Source organism: Desmodus rotundus, chromosome 10 (genome assembly GCF_022682495.2).
Source record: "Desmodus rotundus isolate HL8 chromosome 10, HLdesRot8A.1, whole genome shotgun sequence".
In the NCBI taxonomy this organism is placed as follows: domain Eukaryota; kingdom Metazoa; phylum Chordata; class Mammalia; order Chiroptera; family Phyllostomidae; genus Desmodus; species Desmodus rotundus.
Window position 1 is genome coordinate 6,459,920 of NC_071396.1, and position 24,454 is coordinate 6,484,373.

Sequence of the window (24,454 nt, forward strand, 5' to 3'; positions counted from 1 at the left end):
ATAATAATAATATCAGCTAATTGTATTGAGTTCTTCCTATGTCCCAGTGACTACACTTCATATTTTTATCAGCGGTTTGAGAACCACTGATGTGGCTGACAGTGCAATGATAAAAATTTAGTATTACCCATAAATAAAATATCTTCCAGTATTACGGATTTAGTCACAGTGCAGATTAAATTCTTCCCCTTGGGTCGATGTTGATGTTTTAAACTTCTAGCATTATACTACTACAGTTTAGGCCACGCCTCTAGGGCCACCCTGGCGATGGGAGTTGGAATGCATAACGCTTGACAGGCAGGGAGTTTTTTTCCTAGCTGTAAATAAGGCCAAGGAATCTTGCTCATATAAAGGGTTTTCAAGCTCTTTCTAACCTCTGAAACCTGAACATCAGGAGAAGCCTTTATATGGACGCAATATTTCCAGCTTCTGCTACATGTTAAGTGCCTTGGAAATGTCATTACTGTCTCCCACCTCAGATATTCATTAACTCCTTACCCGTACTCTTCTACAAGTCTTCTGAGGGCTTGCCATATATTTTCCATTCAGAGGCATTTAAATCTTTATGTACTCCCCAAATAGGCAAAAACTGCTTCGTGGAAGTTTTAACCATTCACAGTGCATAGATTTTGAAATATGTAGAGAACATTTTCTACATGGGAGCGTGCTGGGTCCCAAGCTGGCCCCCCACTTTAGAGAGAAGGAGCATTGGCCCATGCACAGAGAGAGAACACTTCTTACGAGAAAGTGGACTTTGACACCAGGAAGCCTGTCCAATGGGCTTATTCTTTATCTGCTACCAGCCATGTGACCTTGGGCAAATGACTTTCCTTCCTGCCCTTCAGGTCTCTCACCTGTAAAATGGGGCTACAAATAACAACAACTCACTCATAGGCTTGTTAGGAAGAGCCCCCTCCTACTCGTAAAAGCTCTCAGAACCATGCCTGGCACACAGAATGCACTCAGTCACGGTCAGCCTGCTAAAATGAGTAGTCTCTCTAATGGGGCTCGCTCATTATATGAGTTAAATACTATGCATGACATGAGTTATTTTTTCCTCTGATTGTGTTATGGGTTTAACCACGATATGGGTTAAATACTTGCTTTGTTATAACTCACACACTCGTGAACGTTTCCTTCATGGTTATTAAGAATCAATGAGAGATTTTTCACAAGAACTTTGAAATTCAGCTCAACCCACCTTTTCGCGTGCCTTGCTATGTGAGAGCACCTTTGAAATGCATAGAGACAAGTAGCATTTATGTCAGAAAAATAGCCCTAGTGGACTGAATGCCAGTTTTCCTCGTTGTGCACACCAACCTAATCTTTTAGTCTGTAAATACAGTGATCAGTATTCAAAAGAACCAGAATCACATGTGTTTTCTGTGCAAACACATGACAAGGACCAATATATTACATATTATTTAAAATCCTGTTTTCTGAAGACATGTTATAATAAATCTATTGACTATAAATAGGCAAAGCATTTGTAAATATATTGATTATGTATGAAGGCGCAAGCTTAAAGGCAACGTACAAAACTATTTGAAGAAGTGGTCTGTAATCTTTTTTTTTTTTTAAGAACTTAAAATTCTGCAACAAAGGGGTGGGTGGATGTTGCTTGTAGCCTGACTCTTTTGCTGTATTTTGAAACACAGAGCCACCAAAACCTGATTAAGACCAGGACTAACATGGTTTGGGGATTCCTCCAGGGGGCATTTACCTGGTTCCAAAGTGAGGTGTTTGTAAGAGCCCTGCAGCCATGATGGGGCTCCTCCCACGTAGACCGGGGAGTTCACAGTCAGGGGCTGGGCTCTGGACTCTGACACACGCTCCGTCAGTTCATTCACGCTGGCTGAGACAACAGGGCCTGCCTTCTTCAGAAGTACTTTATTCCACTTTCCATCACAGTAGGACAGCCCCAGCCACAGGTCCAGGCGGGTAAAAGTAAGACCGGCGTTTAACCTCAGGCTCAGGAGTCCACTCTTCAGTTCCACCTGCATTTCATATTAACAAGAGAAAACAGAGATATAAAGAGACTGCAGAGTGGCAGTTTGGGAGCAAGCAGAAGGTCAGATTCTTGAAGAAAAGCAAGAAATTTCCCTGAAAGCACTCTAAGAATATTCCACTTTGTTCTAAGCCAAACTGGAGTAACATACAATGAGGTACTTTGCAAGCTTATAACTGCCATGAAGAATTTTGTAGAGTCAAAAAAATGTATACTCAGTAATGATTATATGATATCATACAATATGATGTAGGCAGGACCTTTTTTTCTGGGGGGGTGGGGAGGTAAAAACATAAAGCTTAAACCCTAGCATAAGTGACTAAAGACAACGGAACAGTTTGAACTGGTATTATTGAGATTTTAGAAAATGAGCAAATACTACTTCATATATCAACTTAATTTGTGTGTGGGGGGGGCAATATGACAAAACAGTAAGAAAATGAAATGTCAAGCTTGATTAAGCTTCCTTTAACTGGTTGGTGAACTCAACTGCAAATTTTTAAGATGTATTCTGATTCACTATTTCAGCTTTAATATTCTAAATCTCTGACATAATTGCTGCTTTGTGTTTCCTTTTAGATTACGATGCCATTTCCTAATCCAAACATATTTTGCCCAAATTTTCATGATAAAAGAAATGCCTCCAATATGTTTTCCTTCAAAATGGTACATGATGATTATCTTTACTGTGTTTTTATTTGGTCAAATCAGTGGCCACAGGATACTTAAAAATTTGAGATCAGTCATGTGTAGTGAAACAAATAAGGAAGAGCAGATAAAGATGTTTAACAGCAAAGGCAAGCATGCTAAGCAGCACTGTCACAGGGTGCAATGCGGGAGCCCCCTGGGAGGTGGGGAAGGTTTAAAGTACAAGTATGGGAGTCCCTGGAGGACCATCCAAGCAGGGGATTAACCGATGCCCAAGCAGGATACCATCCAAAGGCATGGAGACTTACACAGGTCCATTAGGTTCAGAAAAAGGTCCCAAGTGAGAGAAGACAGAGGATGCATAGAAGGGGGGTGGGTAGGAAAAGTCCTGCCAGGTGTGAAGAAGCAAGATTTTAGAAGAATTTGAGTGATAAAGAAAAAATGTTCACTCATATTCTTTCCACCATTATCTTAGCTAACAGTTCACCCACCCAGTCGTAAGAAGTGTATACTGGAAATAAAAGCTGGACTGGAATTGAAAAAAAAGAAAACTATTAGGGAATCAGTATAATTTGGGGGGGATGATAAGAGAGATTAAACTAAGGATGATAATAATGATAATATTGAAAATTCAATTAAGTGGTGAGTTTTCAAAGCTACCCAGTGGGACCTGGCAAACAGTTGAATGTATTATATGAATGAAGTCAGTCAAGGACTCATGGACACCCCATCTTTCTTGCTTCTGTGTGTTTTTTCCACCATCCTGATACACAAAGCATTAGAAAGAAAGACTGTCTATTGTTTTTATCAGGAAGGGGGGGGTTCAATTTTAAGCCTAGAGTTCGAAATGCCTGTAAGACACCCAGAATGAAGTTTTCTTGAGGCAGCTGAACATAAAGACAGGCGAGTAAAATGGAAAAAGTTCATAATGAGATCAATACAATCATCCAGTTAGTGTAAACAGAGTGAAAAGAAAAAGGGAAAGAATATAGAATTTTTGGCTAAGAGCAATGTTTTAAGGGAAAGTAGAGTAAATCCATTTAAGGTGACAATGGTCTTGCAGAAGCCAGCGGATTTCAGGAAAATCCAGGGCAACTGGTATTTGGGAAAATCAGTAGCAATGAGAGTATGGAGAGAGGGGTCTATAGGAGCTACTATAAAGGACACAAGGACAAAATCAAGGGGGAGGGTAGAGGTGCGGGAGGGAGGTGGGACTGGCTGGGGTGGGGTGGAGGGATGGGGAGAAAATGCAGACAATTGTAACTGAATTTAAAAAAAAGAGTATAATACCATTTTTCTCAATGCCAAAAGCAAGGATTTTTAGACATTCATGCATGGCGTTCAAACTACAAGCAGGCCAGAGGATAATAAACACAAGATTCTGATGACGTATGCGCTCTGGAGGGAGACAAGGAAGTGGGTTGGGAGAGACCCGAGAGGTAGATGTAAAAATGGGTAACATTTTAGTGCTTAGGTGGGGTGCTACGTTCATGGGTGTTCGCTGTACTTTTATACTGTTGTAGTAAACTGGATTTTAATCCTTTATACTGCTTTGTTAAAATTACAGTTTTCATGGTTGTGGTAATAATAGTCATTTAAAAAAATCATTGTGACCCTAAAATATAAAATGCTTCCTAGAACTCCAACACTGAAAATGACTTGGGGGAAAAATATAAAAACAAAAGTAAATTTGAAAAGAAACCCCAATTTAGTATAATGTGAACCCCAGGTTTATTTTTTTAAAGTTGGATCTTACGTTGTAAGGTAAATTTAATTAAATTAACATACAGCAAGAAAATCAGGTCCGTCTTTGTTGTAAATGAAAAGAAGCAATCCATTCAACTGGTCTGTTCGGAAGGCAAAGGAAATCTCAAAGTCCAGTCCGCCATGAAACATGTACGGATAAAGTTCCAGGAACCCTTTAAAGAAAGGAGTACGTACATATGAGCATGTGGAAACCTAGCACGGTACATATGCCATAAGACACCCCTAGGACAGGTACTGCCCTTGTGTACATCCCTCACAAAAGAAGATGCAGTTCAATGTTAAGAAAACTCCCTTGTAATTGAACAGAAGTGACAGAATGAAGTTGGCATACCTTTTAAGAGGAAGTAATTTATTCTCTAAATCATGCATACAGCTAAGGCCATTGCTGTTTTATACAAATATTAGCAATAAGCAGTTGCATTGACTTCTGAAAACGACGATGAGAAAGAGCAATGGAAAAGTACACAGATTATGCTATCGTGTAGCTTTCTATTTTGAATGTACTTTAAGCAACTTGTAACTTAGTTACAAAGGCAGGCGGCAAAGGTGGACTTTCATTTGAAGAACCAGTCATGTCTGCCAAATCACCATGTTCCCCACCCCACCCCATTATCCTGGAGGGCCGCCAGGCAGAGGCTGGGGGGGCGAGGGACGTGCCAGGGACACCACGTCACCTTTGCTGCAGCCTTTGGGGAAATGGCAAGGAGAGTGGTTATCCTCTCTAGCTCTCCCTTAATGACCCATTTATCCCATCACCAAGCTGAAATTTTACTCTGAGAAATAGTGTTCATCTCTGTAATAAAATAAGTAGGTATTTGTGGATTGACCTGGTAACTCCTTTAAAACAGCTTTCTACATAAATTGTATTCTAGGTAAAACAACTGACTTCCAACTGGACATTTCTGACATGAACACATGTACGCCAAGAGCTGCTTCGGGCCACCCTAGCGCTTACGCCCGATTATGTGTGTATGTATATTCTTGGGTCTTACAATTTATATTACGCTTCCCAACTTTGAGCATACATTTGTGGGCACCATGGTGTAACCAGGTATTCCTAAGAGGTCAAAGTAATCGGACAGGAGAGATTAAACTAGGCCAAGAATAGAACATGCATGCTAGGCAGTGCCCGATGGCTATCTGAGGACCTTACCTGTCCCTAGGAACTGGGCCCCCTCCTGCAAGGAAGAGGGGCACCCTTCCCAGGCATTGTACACATTGAGTTGCTCTTCAGAATCCTGCCAGACCAGAGGCTCCCAAAGAGCAGGGGGATTGTAATTCTTCATAAAATACACGTCCTTGAGACAGCCCACGAAGCCTTTTCGGATTACGTCTGATGGATATCGAGAAACACATATTTTGAAAATTCTTTTCAAGCAATTCATTTTTGTGCAACTAAAGGAAACGGGCAATAGCTCTCTCCACCTATTTACTGCAGACCCTTAATGATTTGTGTAAACACCACACCACCATCTATGATAAGTTGTAACAATTATAATGTTTAGCCCTGGTTCCGACCCATCGTATAGACAGAAGCAGATGTTAAGGCAAAATAAAACTTGGTTTTATAGTACTTGCAAGAATAATACCTTTTTTAAAAAAAAGATTTTATTTATTTATTTCTAGAGAGAGAGGAAGGGAGAGAGAAAGAGAGGGAACGGAACATCAATGTGTGGTTGCCTCCCATACATCCCCCGCTGCGGACCTGGCCCGCAACCCAGGCATGTGCCCTGACTGGGAATTGAGCCAGCGACCCTTTAGTTTGCAGGCCAGCACCCAATCCACTGAGCCACACCAGCCAGGGCGAATAATGCCTTTTGACCTAACAAGGACATTTCATCTGCCACTGGTCTTAAAAATAAACATGCCATCATGTTTTAAAAGTAACATTTGAAGGAAGTGTTTCTATTAAATCTACAGTTTACAGTTTAGTTCCCTTATCATAATAAACAAACTAGTCTGTTATACAAGTCAATCAATACTTTGATCTCATTTCTAGGAAGGGTAAGTTTTTTTCTGCCTAAGGTTAATCTCACTCACATTAGTTGTATTAGCTTCACAGTTTTTGTTCTATTGCCCTATAACACAGGAATTACTTCGTCTCTGCCCCAATTACAGCACTTATGGCATAAGGCTCGAATCATCTGCTGATAAATCTGCACCTTCCGTCACGGCAAAGGCCCCGTGTTATTCACCTGGGGATATGTTGGGACTGAGTTAGTTGGTTACTGCGTTTCACACAGGCCAGTCCACACTCAGCAAACATTCTTCACCCGATTTACACTGAAAATCAAGCTCACAGTTCTTCATTTCTTTGTGGTTTTATGTTCAACTTAAAAATCTCCAAGCCAAATTGGCACACAATGCTAAAATACCATAATTCATTTAAGCAAAAGTTTAATAAACTTTTACATATCAAGGACTGGTCACTAAGATTTTCAATGAAGTTAATACAAGTTTCCTTTAGAAGAGAGGAGACCTAAGGGAAAATGTGGATGTATGGATACAGGAAATAAATACAGCATGAGACAGAAAATAACACTATTACTCCTACTTTATAGCAATGTCATTTGACTATTATAAATATTGGGGACAACCTATACATTCTAGAACTTTCCCAGACTCACCAGGATGCCTCCTCCGGATGGCATAGCCCTGCGGCAGGCCCCCCACAAACACGCCCGTGTTCTCTCCAATAGCGGTGCTGCCGTTCTGGGGCCCAGAGGAGCCTAGGGAGGCACAGAAGGCAAGTCCAATGTCAGCAGGATTATCTTTTCTACTCGTTTACCAAGTGAGTAAACCCTTCACTGGGCTTTTGGGACATCACTTTCTTGGTCCTTCTCTTACCTTAATGCCTGCCCTGGTTAATTTTCTCCATGGGTTCTCCCTCATTGGCCCCAACATCTTGATGTTGGGGTGACTCTGGCCTCCCCCTTCTCTGATCTCTTGCTCCACCTACAGTAATGCCCTGTGTCCTCCAGAGGGTAAATCAATGGCAGGGCACCTGTGCAAACTACCAGGGCCAAAGCCCAGGACAGGCCTGGGTCCCCAGCTCTGTGGCATCAAAATGCAAACCTCCTGTTAAGATTTCTATCTGACTCCATTCTTCTTTGGGAAGAGCGGACATTGTCTTCTCAGATCCCAGACCACTGTGATCAGCCCTACATATATCTGGTCCCTCGGCTTTAAATTCCATCTTAGCTGACAACTCCTATTTGCATCTCTAGTCTGCAAATCTCTCTCCCTGAACTCAGGCTTGTGTGTTCAGCAACTTGCTTGATATCAATACCTGGATGCCTCATAGAAATCTAAGACTTAACTAGTTCAAACTGAACTCTGAATGCCTTGCTCCCAGTCTGCTTGTCCCTATGTCTCATGCATCTTCGTGATGGCAGCTACCTTCTTCCGGTGGCCCAAACCTAGCATCATGCTGTACAGTAGGGGTTGGCAAGCTCTTTCTGTGAAGGGCCAATTAGAATATATTTTAGGCTTTGCAGACCATAGAGCCCAAGGAGCCACAGATAATATGTAACAAATAGATACAGTTGTGTTTCAATAAAACTTTATAAAAACAGGCTAGAGCTTGAATTGGCCAACAGGTGTTAGTTTGCCTGTTCTACCACAATCAAATCTTTCTAATGTAACACTGACAATATCTTCAGGCTTCTCTTTATATCCAAATGACTTACCTGTTCAAAAACAACCATCATTTTTTTTGCCTGAGTTTTTAAAAATTGTCACAGGAACCTATTCACATGTCTCCATGCTTCTAGCCTTGTTCCCATAAAATGTATTCTCAGCAGAGCAACCAGAGGGTTACTTTTAAAGAAAGAAGTCATTTCATGTCACTCCCCTCTCAGAATTCTCTGATGGCTTCCTCTTTCCAAGTAAAACTCCACAAAGCCTCACCCCATTCAGTCCTAATGGTCTCTCTGGGGTCACAGGCTGCCACCAGCCCTTCACCCCCTCTTTCTACACTGGCCTCCTGTTGGTCCTAGACATGCCCCATGTGGTATGGTCTCACCTCGGGTCCCTGGCGCCTACTGTTTACCTGGAGCAAAACATCCTTCTGCTGAACACTTTCCTGGTTTACCCCATTACCCCCTTTAGGTCTCTGCTCAGGCATCACCTTACCAGGGAGGCCGTCTCTAAAAGCCTTTTATAAAATCAAAGCATCCCCTCCTGGCACACACACACATTCACCCCTTTCCCTCTTATCTGACTTTATTATTGTCAGCACATACCCAATACTTGTTCAATATTTATTTACTTTGTCTCCTGCCCCTCTCCCACCTAAAATGTAATTTTTTTCTTTGTGTCCAGAATTCCTAGAGCAATGCCTGGCACATAGTAGGTGCTTATTATTACAATTCCGTATTTCCTGAGTAGATGAAAAAAAGCCTGCATCATCATACAGATCCTGTGACTGTGTTCTAATTGCATGACAATGACAGGTAGGGTAGGACGATGACAGGTAGGACGGAAAGGATACTAACCTTGGATTTGCAAAGACGGGGTATGTATGTACCCCAGGAATGCTGCCTACCAAACTGGGAGGGACCATTTACCTTTTCTGAGCCTCAGTTTCCTCATCTCTGAAATGCATGTAATAACTGCTTTGTTTTATTTGTCTTCTGGAAGTCAAAAGTAATAAGAGAAAGCATAAGCTCAGGCCCTTTCAAATTGTAAAGTACTGTTCGAGATATAAAATCGCTACTGATGACTTTGTCTTATCTTTGCTTTACAGAAATGCTGTATACCGATGAGCAAATGGTTGCCAGACTTCGTTTTAGCAGCAACCGAAGGTAAACTCAGCACCAGTTTGGATGCAGTTGAGTGGAGAAAAAGGGGGAGGAAGAGGTATAAAATATAGATAACAGAAGAGTATGGCACCACCAGCACATCAATAGAATCATCGTCATCTACCAAGGAAGTTCGTACCGGTGTATTGCCCATCGAGAGTGATCTGGCCGGAAGCCTGATGCCGAATAGCAATTACATTATGCCACTTGCCATCGCTATATTGTTTGCCATCGTCATTGGTTGTGGTCACTTCCACTGATGAGCCCTGAAGGGAAAGAAGGAGTGAATGAATAAACACATGAATATCTTTTTACACAAACATACAAATACACAAATCTTAACATGACCCTGATGCAGGTGTGCTTCAAACAGAACTCAGAATTAAAGTTGATTTCTAACATCATCAGGCTTTTCTGGAATGTGTTTCTGTGAAGACCACTGTGCTCAAATATGCAAAGAGCCCCTCTTTGGAATAAGGATTTCTCATAAGCACGCCTGCATTTTTCTGATGTTGAATAGAATCTTTTTTTTGTTGTTTCAGTTACAGTGGTCCCAACTCCCCCCATTGCTCTCCCCACCCCACACTTGCATTTTGATGACCTATATTCATCAGAAAGGTAATAAAGTTTCTATTTAAAATTTATATTTTAATTTTTGTCAGGTATATAAAAAACAAGAATTTGAAACTAATAAAATACTATTCAGGCAATACAGTTTTTAAGACAGGGGAATGTCTGGCAAGTTAGTTTTTCTTGCATACATTGCATGACTAATGAGAAATACAGTGACATTGAAAACTAGCCAGTTATCCAAAAACTGACTATTAAGTGTTGTGGTTAAATTTTGTACTCAATGCTTCATAGTCTGAGATCTAGCAATTATACTTTTGCCTAAGATAATAGTGTCACAGTTAAAAATGAGTTCCTAAGTGGATTCCAGGAAATGGTAGATATCAAAAATAGAGATTCTCAAAAAGGAAGTGAGAGTGAAAAAAGAAAAAAAAAGAATTTTCTATCTCAGCTCATTGAAGCCAAACGAACACTTTTTCAGTATGTTATGATTAACACAATGCTATTCCTTTTAGTATGGATGAGTAACATAAGGCTGAGTACAAGACATTTCAACTTTGTTACCATCATCATTTAATAATACTGCTGCTAAAGAAAGAGCAACCAGAAAATTATTCTAAACCTTCCAAAGGAAAGAAAAAATCCTCCCTCCCTCCCTCCCTCCCTTCCTTTCTCTCTCTCTCTCTTTCTTTTTTCTCTCTCCCTTTCTTTCTTAATAAAGTTGATTTCTTAGCAGTAATGAACTTCAACCACTAACAATTTTTAAAAACCCAAAATAAGACTGGGTAAAATATTATTAAAATATTTTCTTAATTATTTTGAATGTTTCCCAAAACTCTACTTATTTTGGTAGAACATTTTTCAAAAAGAGAAAACTGACAATTACCTGCTATAATATGGCTGAAGATTTATGTCACAAATAGTGCAATGTTAATCATCCCATTTAAAACATTTCTCTTTAGATTTCCCTAAAATAGCTTCGGCAACATAAGATGTCCATTCTACACTTTTAATTGGCTCCTGTCAGGCCTCATAGAGAGTGTGACAACACAGATGACACACAGCATTTCATATTACCAAAAAACAGCCTTTAATTTCCCATGGGTATGAATGGGTTGCTTCTCTCGTGAACAATACCCCAACTTTTATAGACAACTCGATCGGCTAGAAAAAACGACCATTTGGTGAGTCCATTTTCTAGTCCTTGAATATTCATAGGCTGACTTTCCTTCTATCTCTTTCCTCTCTCAACATGTTCTTTATTTTCTTCAACCCTATTTCAACATTTAAATATTTTACAAACACACATTTCATTATCGTAGTTTAATAATTAAAACCAGAACTGGTGTCGTGCCCAATTAATGTGCCCTAGTACCATGCCCATTAGTTTTTCCATTAGTGAATTCAACAATACTAATGGGATTACTAGCATGGGATGCTAATTGGGCGTGACATAAGAAACTGGCTTACTTCTTAGCATACCCTTGCTAATGATGAAATTAATGAGCATTTTATTAAATGCTGTCTCATCAAAGTGTACTTAGTTAGCGTTAAAATTGTTACAAACGACGCTGCATTCTAAAAGATCAGGTGTCTGAGTAAGTGGTTCTTCATATTCTGTTTGGCAACAATCTGCAGCATTAATAGTTCTCTACATCAGAAATCACATTCATTAGAGAGAAATTCAGGTACAGAACATGCAACCTCCTATGCCGAAGGTGCTTTCTGCTAAGAGGAACTTAGCATATTATTTTCTGACCATCATATTGAACATTATTTCCCCCCACCCATGGTAAGAGAATAATAGCAGGATCAATTCCACTACATATCATGCAGTTTGTTCTTCCCATTTGGGAAATACCAAACACATTAAATAGATGCGATTCAGGATTGTTGGGAAGCTTTCATTTTCACAGCTTCCTTCTACGTGAGATGAGAATGATATGTGACTTTCCTACGAATGCCACCGCGCATAAAACATTTAAATGAGAACCACGAATCAAGTCATTATTGGCCAATAAAATAGCACCCGATCAACTAAATCCAAACTGGAGTCAATCAGGTAAAGAATGGAAAGATGACAGCTAACTGTTAGAGGCTTTCAGATACGGAACTATGAGCAACTGCAGTGATTTCTCTTTGCTGTGACTCTAGACAAAGGCTCCAAGTACTCAGTCTGTAATGAGTCCACTTATGTTCATGAAGATATTTTAGAAAGAACAAAGTACACCACGACTTTGAGTTACACTGAAACTATATGCTAGAGAGTAACTTTAAATTCCTATAAAATGCTGTTTCCAGAACTCAAAATTCCATTATTTTGAATGGATTCAGTAACAGTAATTTACAAGTAGCCATTGATAGAAGTTGAAGGGTCTAACAAACTGGGAAAACAAATAAGAATTAAACTGTCACATAAGCATTCAAGAGCTAGCAACATTATTCTAGAAAATGGGTACTTTCCTCCAAACACGAACAGTGTTTTACCAACAATTATTAAGTCACTGAGTCAGCCAACCGTCCATACACAATTCTTCATTGAGCACGTACTATGTTCAAGGACTGTGCTAAGCCTCCAGAACATATTTGAGAACAAAATAGACAGACTGTCCTCACTGGATTGTTCAATCTGATAAGAAATACCCATTAATGAAATAACTATTTATCTGATGACCACAATAAGATGTTCATTAGACAACCTTGTCTCACTTAAAGATGCAAAGAAGGAAAAGTGGCTTAAAGTGGCCCCTAAAGCATTAATATTTAAAATAGAAATAATTTGAAGGTCAACAGGAGGCATAAAACAAACATAAGCTTCTTTCAACCTGGAGGAGCTCCAACTTTGTACAAGGAGCCGTGTTCATATTCTCACCCAAAAGGACAACAATGACAATATCCCCCAAATTTCCACTCCTCAGTCTCAACAATTCTTGGTCTGAAAACAGCTGTGGCCTTCAGGAATAAGGTAGCAAATAGATCCAGTTAACCCGCGCTAGAGTGTAAGTTCCGTGGTGGTGAGGCAGGACCCAGCCCCGGCCAGCTTGAGCTCACTGTTCCGTGCAGAGGCAGCATCATGGCCCCTGAGCACTTAGTGTGATGTGAAGGATTCTGTTTTCTCGACTGCTCCCTAGGGCGACCCTGCTGAAGAAGGCAGCCATCTTCAGAGTCTCAGTGACATGGCTGTGGCTGAGCAGAGTGAAGCACTAATGCCTTCACCTTCCTTTTCTGCAGAGTCTTCGGGGGTCACATCCTCTAGGAAGAGAAACCACACTGTTGGAAGAGATGGCTGTCATGCTTCAGATCTGGTGAAAACGTCTTTGGATGAATTCTGCAAGGAGTTCGCCATCTATGTGCAAAGTGTGTGTGTAGAGGTGGGGGTGTTTATCAAATACTGAGAACTTGTGGCCAGTGTACTATTAAACACGTAGGTCACCTGGAGTCACTCTCAGACAGTGGGAAGGACGTTTGTGACAGCATGACCTACTGTAAACGGGAGGCAGTGTGAAGCCACCATGGCAGGTTGCTCTGGGCCTATTGTTCCTTGTCCTGCCCAACTTAAGTGGAGACACTGAACCCAACCCTGGGGAGGGGAGGTCCCGGTGGGAGGGTGGCTGGGGTGGCATTCTGCTCCCTTCCCTCCTGTGTTCTCCCTGGGCATAACTGCCCAGCACCATGGGGAGCACAGCCGGTTTTTAACAGAGTTGTGCTGCCCAAAAGAAGCTAAAGCTAGTGCCGGTTCTGTCACTACTAAATCACTGGGTGACCCCAGTAAGCCACTGCATCTAAAGCAGGGATGACATCCTTATCTACCTCAAGTGGCTCCTTCACGGACGAAAAAAGAATATTAGCATGAACCCATTGTCGCCAACTTCAAAAGCCCTACAAATAAGTGGCTGCATGGTTCAGGTTCTCTCCCCCTGGATTCTTCCCCCAAATCCCCAGATCTGAGCTGGTTTCTCTTTCTCCTCCACATTCTTCTATCCTGTTTCCTCTTTTTTCATTTTTGTTGATCGTCACAATTTGGCATTTAGTCTCTTTTCTCATCTTGTTAATCGGAATGTTCTTAGAACATTTTCTTTCTATTAGTAACTTACTTTTTCACAACACTTAAAGTTTTTTGTCTCTTTATTTTGTGAAAACAAGACATCAATGCACTCTATATCTCTCCGGCCCTCCACTAAGTTGATACCTTTAGGAACTTTTAAGTCAATTTTCCTTTCCTCTCCTTCAATACTTAAATCACTTTAGTGCCAGGTAATTATCAGAGTTTTGTTTAGTTTTGCCTTTGCTGTATATCTCTTCTATTTCAAAGATTCCTTGGCACTGTGAAACATTTCTACTCTGTCATTAAATATTTAGGTTGAAAATATTGCTAGGATTATTATTCACTGCTGCTTCTCCTCTTTATATTTCAGACTCTTTTTAAATGTTCTTTTTGGTTAGAAGCCTTGCTGAAAGATTTCCTTCCAATGGGGTGCGTGGACGGTATTTTATCTGCGTCTGTCAATATCAACAAGCGTTTTTCTTCTGTGTTGAAAAGCACTGTAGTCTTGGAGCTAAGACCATGGTCTTTGAGGCTGGTTTGCCTGGGTTTCAGTCCTGGCTTGGTCACTGAGAAGCTGTATGACTTTGGGAAAATTAATTTAACCATGGCTCAGATTTTCACCTCTAGAACTGGAATTAATAGGAATATAAAGGAGCTTAGGGATAATAATACCTATCTCACAGAGTTGTGACATTTAAGTGTGTGTGCATTTATGACTAGAGAGACTTAGAATAATGCTGGTACACAGAGGTCCTATGGAAGCATTAGCTTTGCTTAATCTTGACTAAACCTTGATGACTCCTTTCAATAAATGTATAATCAATGCTTTCTGAAATCAGATATTCTCCCCTATGTTGTATTTATTTTTGCTCATCCTTCCTTTTCTTGTGCATATGTTTCTTTCTCCTCTTTAATTTCTTCTGAGTGTTCATCTTTCTTTATCGTTTCCTATTTTCATGTTTTTTGACCTAATCTGAGGCTCAACACAGTGTCTCTCCCCCAATCAATCTAAAGTTTTCCGGTGAAAAGTAGTATTTCTAGTTCTGTAACTGAATCAACTTCCGTGTGTGGATTGCTGTGTTTTGTGTTCATTTGCCATCTGCCTGGCCTCCCAGACAGCTGCTACTTCTGTGTCAGTGTGATGCTATTTCTTTTTTGCTTGCTCACTGCCCACCTATGGGCATCCCTTAAGAAGCTGAAATTCTAGGGGACACCCTGAAGTCCCTGGGCCCGTGGACCTACAGTGTAGCAGCCAGAAATCATCAGGCTCTTGGTAAAACCCCAGAAGTAACCCTTTCTCCCCGGTTTATCCAGCTGCAACTGGTGGCTCTTCTGGCTCCCTGACATGGGAGGCATGCCGCCTGCCTCCTGCAGTCCCCTGCACAGAGCCAGGTGTGATGCTCAGACACCGATGGTCCAGCAGGACCCACCTTTCCTCTCCAAGGTGAGTGGGCCTCCAGGGTTTCTGACATTGGGATTCTCACCCAAGCCCTTGGCCTAGGATCCCTTAGATACAGAGGGGAAAAGTGTGCCAACTTTACCATAGAATGTAAAACATTTATTTGGCAAGTATAATTTATGACTTAGATCAGCAGGTTTAAGTGGAAAACCTGAGAAAACAGAATGGAAAAACTATCTTAAACAGTCTTACTCATTTCTCCATTATACGTGCAACACAATGCCCAGTGTCCAATGCTCACTAATACTGGTTTAGCAAAAGTGAAGACAACTCTTCCACTGTCCTTAGTAAAAACCTAAATCCTTACATTTGCTTCCAGAAATCTAAATGCCTTCCCCTCTAGCCAGCTCTTCCACCTACCACTTTTCCCTCGATTCTCTATTCTACAGCCACATCCAATGCACCTCGATGCACTGAATATGCTTGTCTACCTCAGGCTCTGCCTGGAAGCGTTATTCCCAGCACTTCCCTCGTCTCCCATCAGAAACTTCCCTTCTCTGCTCCCCCTCAAGTACATGCCTTCACGTAGAGACACATGCTCTTGTCCTGAACAACGTTTCTCCTTTGTTCCACGCCTCAGTGATAGGTCACATGTCCGGAGCAGACTGACAACCCAGAGAAGAGCGAGCCTTTATCTTATCCTGCCATAATACAGAGCATCGCATGCTTCCCTTTCATAACATCCATGAGGACTTTAAATGTATATGTTTTTTACTGTATCCTACTTAGGTCGTCTCATAGGGGCATGGTGCTATTTAACTCTGAAACGGTGTTGTCTGCAACACTCAGCGCAGTAGTATCTGACAGACGCATCATTCCTGGTGAACAAATGAAAAAAAATTCTTTAAATGGGAGGAAGGAAGGAAGAGGCAGGGAGGGAAAGGAGGAATGGAGGGAAGAAGAAGAAAGAGAGAATAAAGAGACACATAATTTGCTCTGGACAGGTTGCTCAGTTGGTTAAAGTGTTGTTCCAATATGCCAAGGTTGCAGGTTCGATCCCTGGTCAGGGCACATACAAGAATCAACCAATGAATGCACAAATAAGTGGAGCAACAAAGTGACATCTGTCTGTCTTTCTGCCCCTTCTTCCTCATTCTCTAAATTTAATAAATAAAAAAAGAGGGACATAATTTGGCTCTCAAGTAAAGTAAATAATGGATCTACTCAAATTGAAAGTTTTCCTCTTCATTGTAAGGTATCATATGGTCGTTAATCATGTGGAGTCAGACTATGAGCTTTGAAGGTGCGCTCTGCTGTTGGAGCTGTGAACAAGTCACATCACTGTCATTCGTTTTCTTCACTCCTCAAGCAGGGACAGTAATAGCACTTACCTCTCTGCCTCTGGTAAGGATGCAATGTGAAAACATAAGCACTTACCTCGGTACCCGGCACCTAGGAAACTCTCAAAAATCTCAACTTTTATGATTAGTCATTTACCTGAGGATCAAAAAGAAAATAAGGACGCCCGTGTTTCAACTGTAGCACAAAATACTCCTCCTGACCGCCCGGGGATGCGGCAAAGACGATCACACCTTCAGGCACCCTCGTGCGGAAGCTGGCCTTGATGCCTGCGAGCCAAGTACAGTCAGCAAGTCAGTGCTGGGGGTTTGTTGATTCTTCCTGATAAGCGTACATTTACCTTCATTATTATTTATGATGCCCTGACTACAGCCAGGGAACGGTGCACAGCGACGCACTGGAATGGTCCCAGCCATTTGGTTTTAAACCTATTCCATTACAAATGCCGATGCGGACATCAAGACTCAGGCCCACGCTCCCACTGATCAATATATAATGAAGGTTAAGTTTATGTAAAACTCATCAACACTGAAAGACACGGTGTCCACCCAAAATTGGATACTCGGGAACATCCAATTGAAAAATATTATCAGAGTCATAAAAATAAATGGGTTTTCTGACATGAGTGAAAGAAACACGGAGGGCTCGTTTGAAATACTTAAGTTGAAACTATCAGTCCAGTACCAGGAGCTAAGGCTGGGAAGCCCTGCTATGAAGTGACCTGCAGAGCCACCTTCCTGAAACACCCTTCTGTAACCAAAATGTGTGCAGCCTTCAGAATCTCAGGGCCTCTGTCCCCTCACCCTTCAGGACGACTTGTGACCCACATGCTCTTGTCTCACAGAGATTTCCACAGCTCAGAAAGCAGACGGGTGGCACTAGTCACGCAGATGTCTTCCCCCTGTCACTTCCTGGTCCCACCTCCATTCTACCCGGTGTCCCACCGCTCACTACACAGTACAGAGAGCTTCCCCTGTGTAAGGTATTTCACTTATTGCACTGAAACTGGCAAGAGGTTTAAGAGGCACAATCTCTATTCCCAAAGAGGTTCCAGTTTAGTTGGGAAGTTCAACTGCATACGTGTGTGTGTGTGTGCGTGTGTGTGTACAGACAAATTACATGGTGAGAGTCAAGTGAGTACTCAAGAACATACACGAGAATCACGTAACAGCTCGATAGCATGATCTTGAGTAACTGTTGAACGCTGATGTGAGCTGTAACATCGTCCACCAGAATGGTGAAGGTGTGAAGGAGAGAGAGCTACTTTCGGGCTGCACTGGTAACCAAAGGTCCTCCATAGGGAAGGGGATTTAGTCTGGGATCAGCAGGCTGCAATTGCCTCAAGAACCAAGCATGTCTCTACTTCATCTTTCCTCATTTTCAAGTCCTGATCGGGAACCATGTCAAATGATCAGGCATGGCCTAGCAGGGGGTCCAATCTTTTGGCGTCTCTGGGAAACACTGGAAGAGGAAGAGTTGTCTTAGGCCGCACATTAAATACATTGTGACATATAAGCACAAAAAAATCTCATAGTGTTGTAAGTAAATTCCCAATTTTTTGTTGGACCACATTCAGAGCCATCCTGCGCTGCATGTGATCCGCGGGCCATGGGTTGGACACCCCTGGTAAGGCAAGACGTATCCCTGACCAAAAACACATTGTCTGACTCACGATCTATAGAAAATTCCAGGGCAATAAACAGAAAGAGAGAACTCTTCATTTACAAAAATTTCAGAGGTGTAATATGCTTTAGTAGAGCAGTATATCAAATTGGTCAAAGATTCGTCAACAACTGCTGAAAAAGCACACAAATTAGATATACTAATGTAATAGTCAAGGTCTATGTTGTCAGGAAATTAACTGGGGTATGGAGAATGGAGTCTCAAAGCACAAGCCTCTAAAACTAAAATAACACTTCACGTAAGAACAGTATGTTCTATTATACAGATATTTTCTCATCCTTGCTCTCATAAAGAAAGCAAAAGTCCTTTGGTTTCATTATCAATACCCCTTCTGCTTCATTCCCACCCAAACCAATTGCTTGGAGATAGATTTCTAGCTGCCTGTATGGTACATAAAGGAATGTAAAAGGTTACACATAGAAGCAACTCTTGCTATAGCTTAATTTGAATTATGCAAATAAGTTCTGAATTAGAAAAGGTACTTCTTTTTACTCGCTTGCCATTAGGTGGTACTAAGTATGTCCCCCTTCATAAAACAGGTATGGTTAACCAGCCGTATAAATACATGAATAACAAACTCTTCATTGACTATACTTGACAAAATAACAATTGAAAACTAATCTGAAAAGATTATAAATGACCTGGAATTAATCCCCAAATGGCTAACTATTAAAATACCAAAGTTTTGTTATTCACTTAAATATACGTTGCTTCTTAATTTTTAAAATGCAATTGTTCTTCAGCTAAAGGACTTGGGAAACATTAGACCAGCATTCTAAAAATTTTACTGGAAGTATAGATTAGGATAAAAAGTAGGGGAATGCTAGAGGAAAAAAAAAAACAAGAAGAAAGAGCTTTACTACATAGAAAGTTTCGGGAAAACTGCAGTTAATGCTAATGTTTATAAAACAAAAACGTCTCTTTTTGATCTTGTAAAATAGCTCTCGATTCCCTCCTGGAACAATTACACGCTGCGTCTGAGTCCTACTGCTGTAAGGACTAACCGCGTTTTACAATCTCCAAATGATAAAGCCATAAGGAAGCCAGTCTCCAGATACCTTTGAAACACACACATGCTAGGGCCATGGCCTTCTTCACAGAATAGGACTCGGGTTCCGTACCTGTACAAGGGTATTACATTAGCCAGTCTCTACAATCTTGTAGTATGGGATTTTATAAATAACGAACTGGAATTTCTACGTGAATGCCATTTCACTTACGACTTCATTACTGGAGGCCTCTCAAGTTACTCAACTTCCTTTCCATATCCTGCAACAATTGTCCAGCAAAATAGTTTCAGTACTAGAAGGATATTTGGCCTAGCATATCTGAGAGATATTGTCTAGCATCACACAGATTAAAAATGAAATCTTATTGCAGTCTTAACTTGTATTTCTAGGATAAATCTAAAGTTGACATTCTTTTAACGTAATTCTTCATTTGGGTATTTTCAAAATTCTTTGCCATTTTTTAACCCTTGGGCTGTTGGTCCTTCTTACTGATTTGCAAATGTTCTTTCCCTATTAGGGCTATTCTTTTATTGTCTCTCATGTGTTCCAGCCATTAATTTTTTTACAGATTATCTTCAAAACATTATTTTTATTGAATTTATTGGGGTGATACTGGTTAATAAAACCACACAAGATTCAAGCATACAACCCTCTTACACATCAGCACACTGCATCATGCACTCGCCACCCAAAGTCAAGTTTCTTTCTACCCCCATTTATCCTCCCTTTGCCCTCTTCCACCTCCCCCTACCCCCTTTTTCCTCTGGCTATCAGCTGTGTCTATGAGTTATGTATTTATTTTTCTTAATCCCTTCACTTTTTTCAGCCAGCCCGCCAATCCCCCTCCCCTCTGGCAGCTGTCAGGCTGTTCTATGTATCTATACTTCTGTTTCTATTTTGTATGTTAGATTATTTTGTTAATTAGATTCCACATTATCGGTGATATCATATGGTACTTGTCTTTCTCTGACTGGCTTATCCCGCTTAGCATAACATTCTCCAGGTCCATCCATGCTGTCACCAAAGGTAAGATTGCCTTTTCTATCCCTGAGTCATATTCCATTGTGTAAAGGTATCACAGGTTTTTTGTCCACTCATCTCCTGATGGGCACTTGAGCTGCTTCCAAATCATGGCTATTGCAAATAATGCTGCTATGAACATAGAGTTGCATATATTCTTTCAAATTAGTGTTTTGGGTTTCTTTGGATATATTCCCAGAAGTGGAATTGTTGGATTAAAAGGCAGTTCCATTTTTAATGTTTTGAGGAAACTCCATACTGTTTACCACAGTAGCTGCACCAGAAATGGTGTCAATTCCTGTGTTTTAAAATAATGGTAGCTCTCTCTCTCTATTTATAATTAGGTCTCCCAGTTCAAAGTTTTTTTACTTACTTATATCTTTTTCTGTTCATTTCCTATGTTTTTATATTTAACACTGTATTTGATTTACAATCTACTTTGACATATAGTGTGAGATATGGGATGTATCCTAGTTTTATCCCTTGACATTTAAAAAATTTCTAAATATTGCATTCCATGAGACAGGAGCTCTGTGTTCATTAGTTCCGCATCTCCAGCACCCTGCACCATGGCTGCAACATAATATGTTTAAAACTATTTGCTGAATGAATGTTTACTGATTGCAATCCCACCTTTAGCATATTAAAGTATATTATCTAAAATCAGTCTTTGGACTTTCTATTTTCTCCCACTGATATTCTTGTAGAAGAATACCATATTATCATTATTTCATGTTCCTAATATCTGACAATTTATTTCCAGTATGCTTCCTTTGTTTTTAACTACCTCTCAATTTATGACCACTTTATATTAATATTAAAGTCATCATTATAAGTTCCTGTTTTTTCTTTTATTTAAATTAATTCTTCACATCTTTTTAAGTTTATATAAGACTTTATATATTCTACTGCCATTACCAATATGATTACTTATAGTTTTGTTATTGCTGAGTCACAGAAAACAAATTCATGCGTTTATTTTTATTAATCATCTTATTATAATATTCGTATTTATACAATAATGGATTTTGGTGTTTTCTCCTTTTTCTAAGGTATACATTTATATTTGCTTGAAAAAATTGTGGGTATTATTCTCCAATAATCATCTCTCTTATTTCTGCCTTAACATATGGGCTATATCTTCCAGAATAATATTAAACAACAGTACAGATGAGAAGCATTATTTACTGTTCCTGACCTAATAACTGACATAGTTTTTTAACCATTAAGTAGAATGGTGACCTTTGGTTTGCCCAGTTAGCTATTGTTTTAGGTAACTACACTTAATTTTTCTTAGTTTTTCAAATGCTTGAATTCCTTCTCTCAACATTGACTTCCTGAATTGCTATCCTGTGGCCGGTAGGCAGAGCTGAGCATGACTATGGTGCACCTCAAAACTTAAAGCTAAAAGTGGGAGAAAGTAGTGGAAGAACATTTTCCACGAGGAGAAACATTTTAGGTGAGCTGTAGCTGTAGAGAAAGGGAACTCCCACTGGAGGGACCGCCAATGCAGACACTCCATGATGGAAAGCAACCAAGTCACATGTTATGAGAGGCAGCCAGAGCCACCAAAGCACGGCTCAGATGACCCCCTCTTCTGAACGGCTTTGACCTTAATAACAAATAGGAATATCTAGGCCTAAGTCACATTACGTATTAGGTAAAAATAGACATATCTATTTACATAGACTTATCTGTATGAACAGACTTATCTGTATGTATCCATTTCTCCATCTATGCATTTTAAGATCACACCCCCAAATTGTTGTTGCACAACAGAGTACTGATATAATCACTAACACAAACTCAGAATTTCACATGAAAAACTAATATATTATAAAAAAGATACTATTCTTAGTCTAAATGCTTCCACCAACATCCAAAAATCGTAAGTTATCATCATTCCTTTTTATGTATATAGCATTGTTTGTATGATATATATTCAATTTCAATCACTTTAACAGCTATACTACTTCATCTATGACATAAATACATTCCACTTTGGGCTCATTTTAGAAAGCTGCTGTGTGTGTTGGGATAAAGTCGTACTAGCCTAAAATATGAACTGAATGCCTGTCAATGACAATTAAAATATAATCTACACATAATGCTAAATTATCATATAGAGCAAAAGATAGAAAAGTCAGCATGTATTCAGGTTTTCTAAAATAATGTTTTATATCTGTATCTTGTAAAATGGTTGCCATTTCAGTAAGTAACTCCAGCAAATAAACTTTAAGCTTAGGTTAAAGTGTTAGTTATGAAAATTTCCATTCATAAAGTGAACTTGTATCATGATTTCCTTTTTGTTTCTATAAAATTGGAAAAAATTAACTTGTGGCCATATACCTATTAAACAATCCAGTATAAACATGTTTTATACCACAAACAAGATCTAGGTGCATGAATAGATACACACAATACATATGTAATTCATATACACACTTGTCCATTTACATGTATATACATATGCATACACATTTACACAATTAAATTTATATTGATTCAAATTGAATAAAAGGGAATTTCAAAACTTTAAATATACTAAGTATGCTACAGGTACTGAAATGTGCTGTTTCACTTTATGAAACAAGTATTTTGAAAAGCAATCAAATTCCACTTGCTTGTAGCATTAGCACAGTGGCAGAGTGACTTTGACCTTGGAATGATTTCAGTGTCTCTCGTGTCAAGTCTAATAGCTGAAAGTGTTCAATGACCTCCAGCAGCACTAAAGAAATCTGCTCTGGGGTTTCTGCACCAAGGCCTCTCCAGTAACGATGTCAGTGGGTCCCAAGCAATTGGACTAATAAGAAAACATATTTCAGGCTCCTTTGGAGCAAATGAGGATCCCAGAAATGGAGTAAAATAAAAACAATCTTTCTTGTGGCACTTAGACATAGCATATTGTGAGTTCAGAAAGCACTCAAAATGTCTACTTCCCATTCTGATGGTTTGAAGATAATGCTATAATATCTTCTTGGTTCTTGTATGGAAGAACTCTGACTTTAATAAGAGTACAGAAATCCAAGAGGAAGGAGCTGGCTATACCTGCATTATGGTGACAAGTGAAAAACAAATGCAAACACAAGGCCTCCCAGGGGCTTCTGGGCTTCCTGTAGATCAACACTTAATTGCACACCCAATTATCACATTTGTGCTGCCCCTCATATAACGAGAGAATGGAAAGAATGAGAATCAAGGAATAGAGGTCCATGGCAGCTAGGTTATCCTACCCATGATACCCAGGGCAAGTGAGTTCACCCTACCTTACCTTGCTTGTCATAAGAAGGGCAAGGGGAAGCCTATTGGCTGCCTAGAATCTTCTGCAGTCAGAGCAGCCAGGTTTGCTAAGGATCGAGTGTCTTCCCATGATGGCATTTTGGGGGACGCTCAGGAGAATAAGAACATTGGATGAGAAGGGCCCAGTCTTCTCTTTCCACAACAAGAAATATCTAAGCTCTAAATATGATCACACTGCAAAATTTATTATCTCCAAAGATGTTTTTTTTAAAAAAAATACTAGGATTCCAATAAATGCATGTCGAATGAATAAAAGAATAAAACCCCATAATCCCTTTAATAGGTTGGGTCATTGCATAATCGCTTGTACTGTCACAAAGTGAATCCTTGTATGTAACTAGTACATTCTCGCTGCGACTTAATTCCAGTTTATTTAGTTCACACGATTATGGGAATTGAGAATAATAGATTTGCATGGTAATAATGCATATATTTGAATTTGGTTATTAATTCATTCCTAATGCCTTATCATCATGACACTAAAATTTCAGCAAATTCAATTCAGTAAAAATAAGTCCAACTTGTTTTTCAAAAAATCAGTGAGTGAAATGTTTGCCTGTGTGCGTACACAGCTATTCATGAACAAGCTTTCTAATGTTTTAATCAGTTAATATAATTGCATCTCCTCTAAATTAAACCACTGAAAATGTATTAACCATGCTTGGACATAATATCAAAAAGGGTAAAGAGGAGAGAAGGGAACTGAGAGCCTCTACCACGTGCTGAAGAGAGAGCCTGGGAGAGCGCCTATCCTTCTAGCTGGCTTAGCAGGTGGCAGGAGCCTGGCTCCCACTCTCATCTCCAACTTCGGCACTTTACAACATTTTTAAATTTTTTTCTTCC

The 24,454-nt window shown here is 40.0% G+C and overlaps 1 protein-coding gene across 1 annotated transcript in view; it reads right to left on the minus strand.

The window, feature by feature from the left end:
• The window catches only part of USH2A (usherin), a 499,855-nt gene that overhangs the window by 291,468 nt on the left and 183,933 nt on the right, over positions 1-24,454 (minus strand). Inside the window, exons 22-27 of the mRNA XM_053912470.1 lie at positions 16,737-16,867; positions 9,365-9,491; positions 7,051-7,152; positions 5,577-5,756; positions 4,445-4,575; positions 1,724-1,997 (exon numbers count right to left, since the gene is read on the minus strand). Coding sequence (XP_053768445.1) covers positions 1,724-1,997; positions 4,445-4,575; positions 5,577-5,756; positions 7,051-7,152; positions 9,365-9,491; positions 16,737-16,867 — 945 coding nt within the window. The remainder of the gene's footprint in view (positions 1-1,723; positions 1,998-4,444; positions 4,576-5,576; positions 5,757-7,050; positions 7,153-9,364; positions 9,492-16,736; positions 16,868-24,454) is intronic.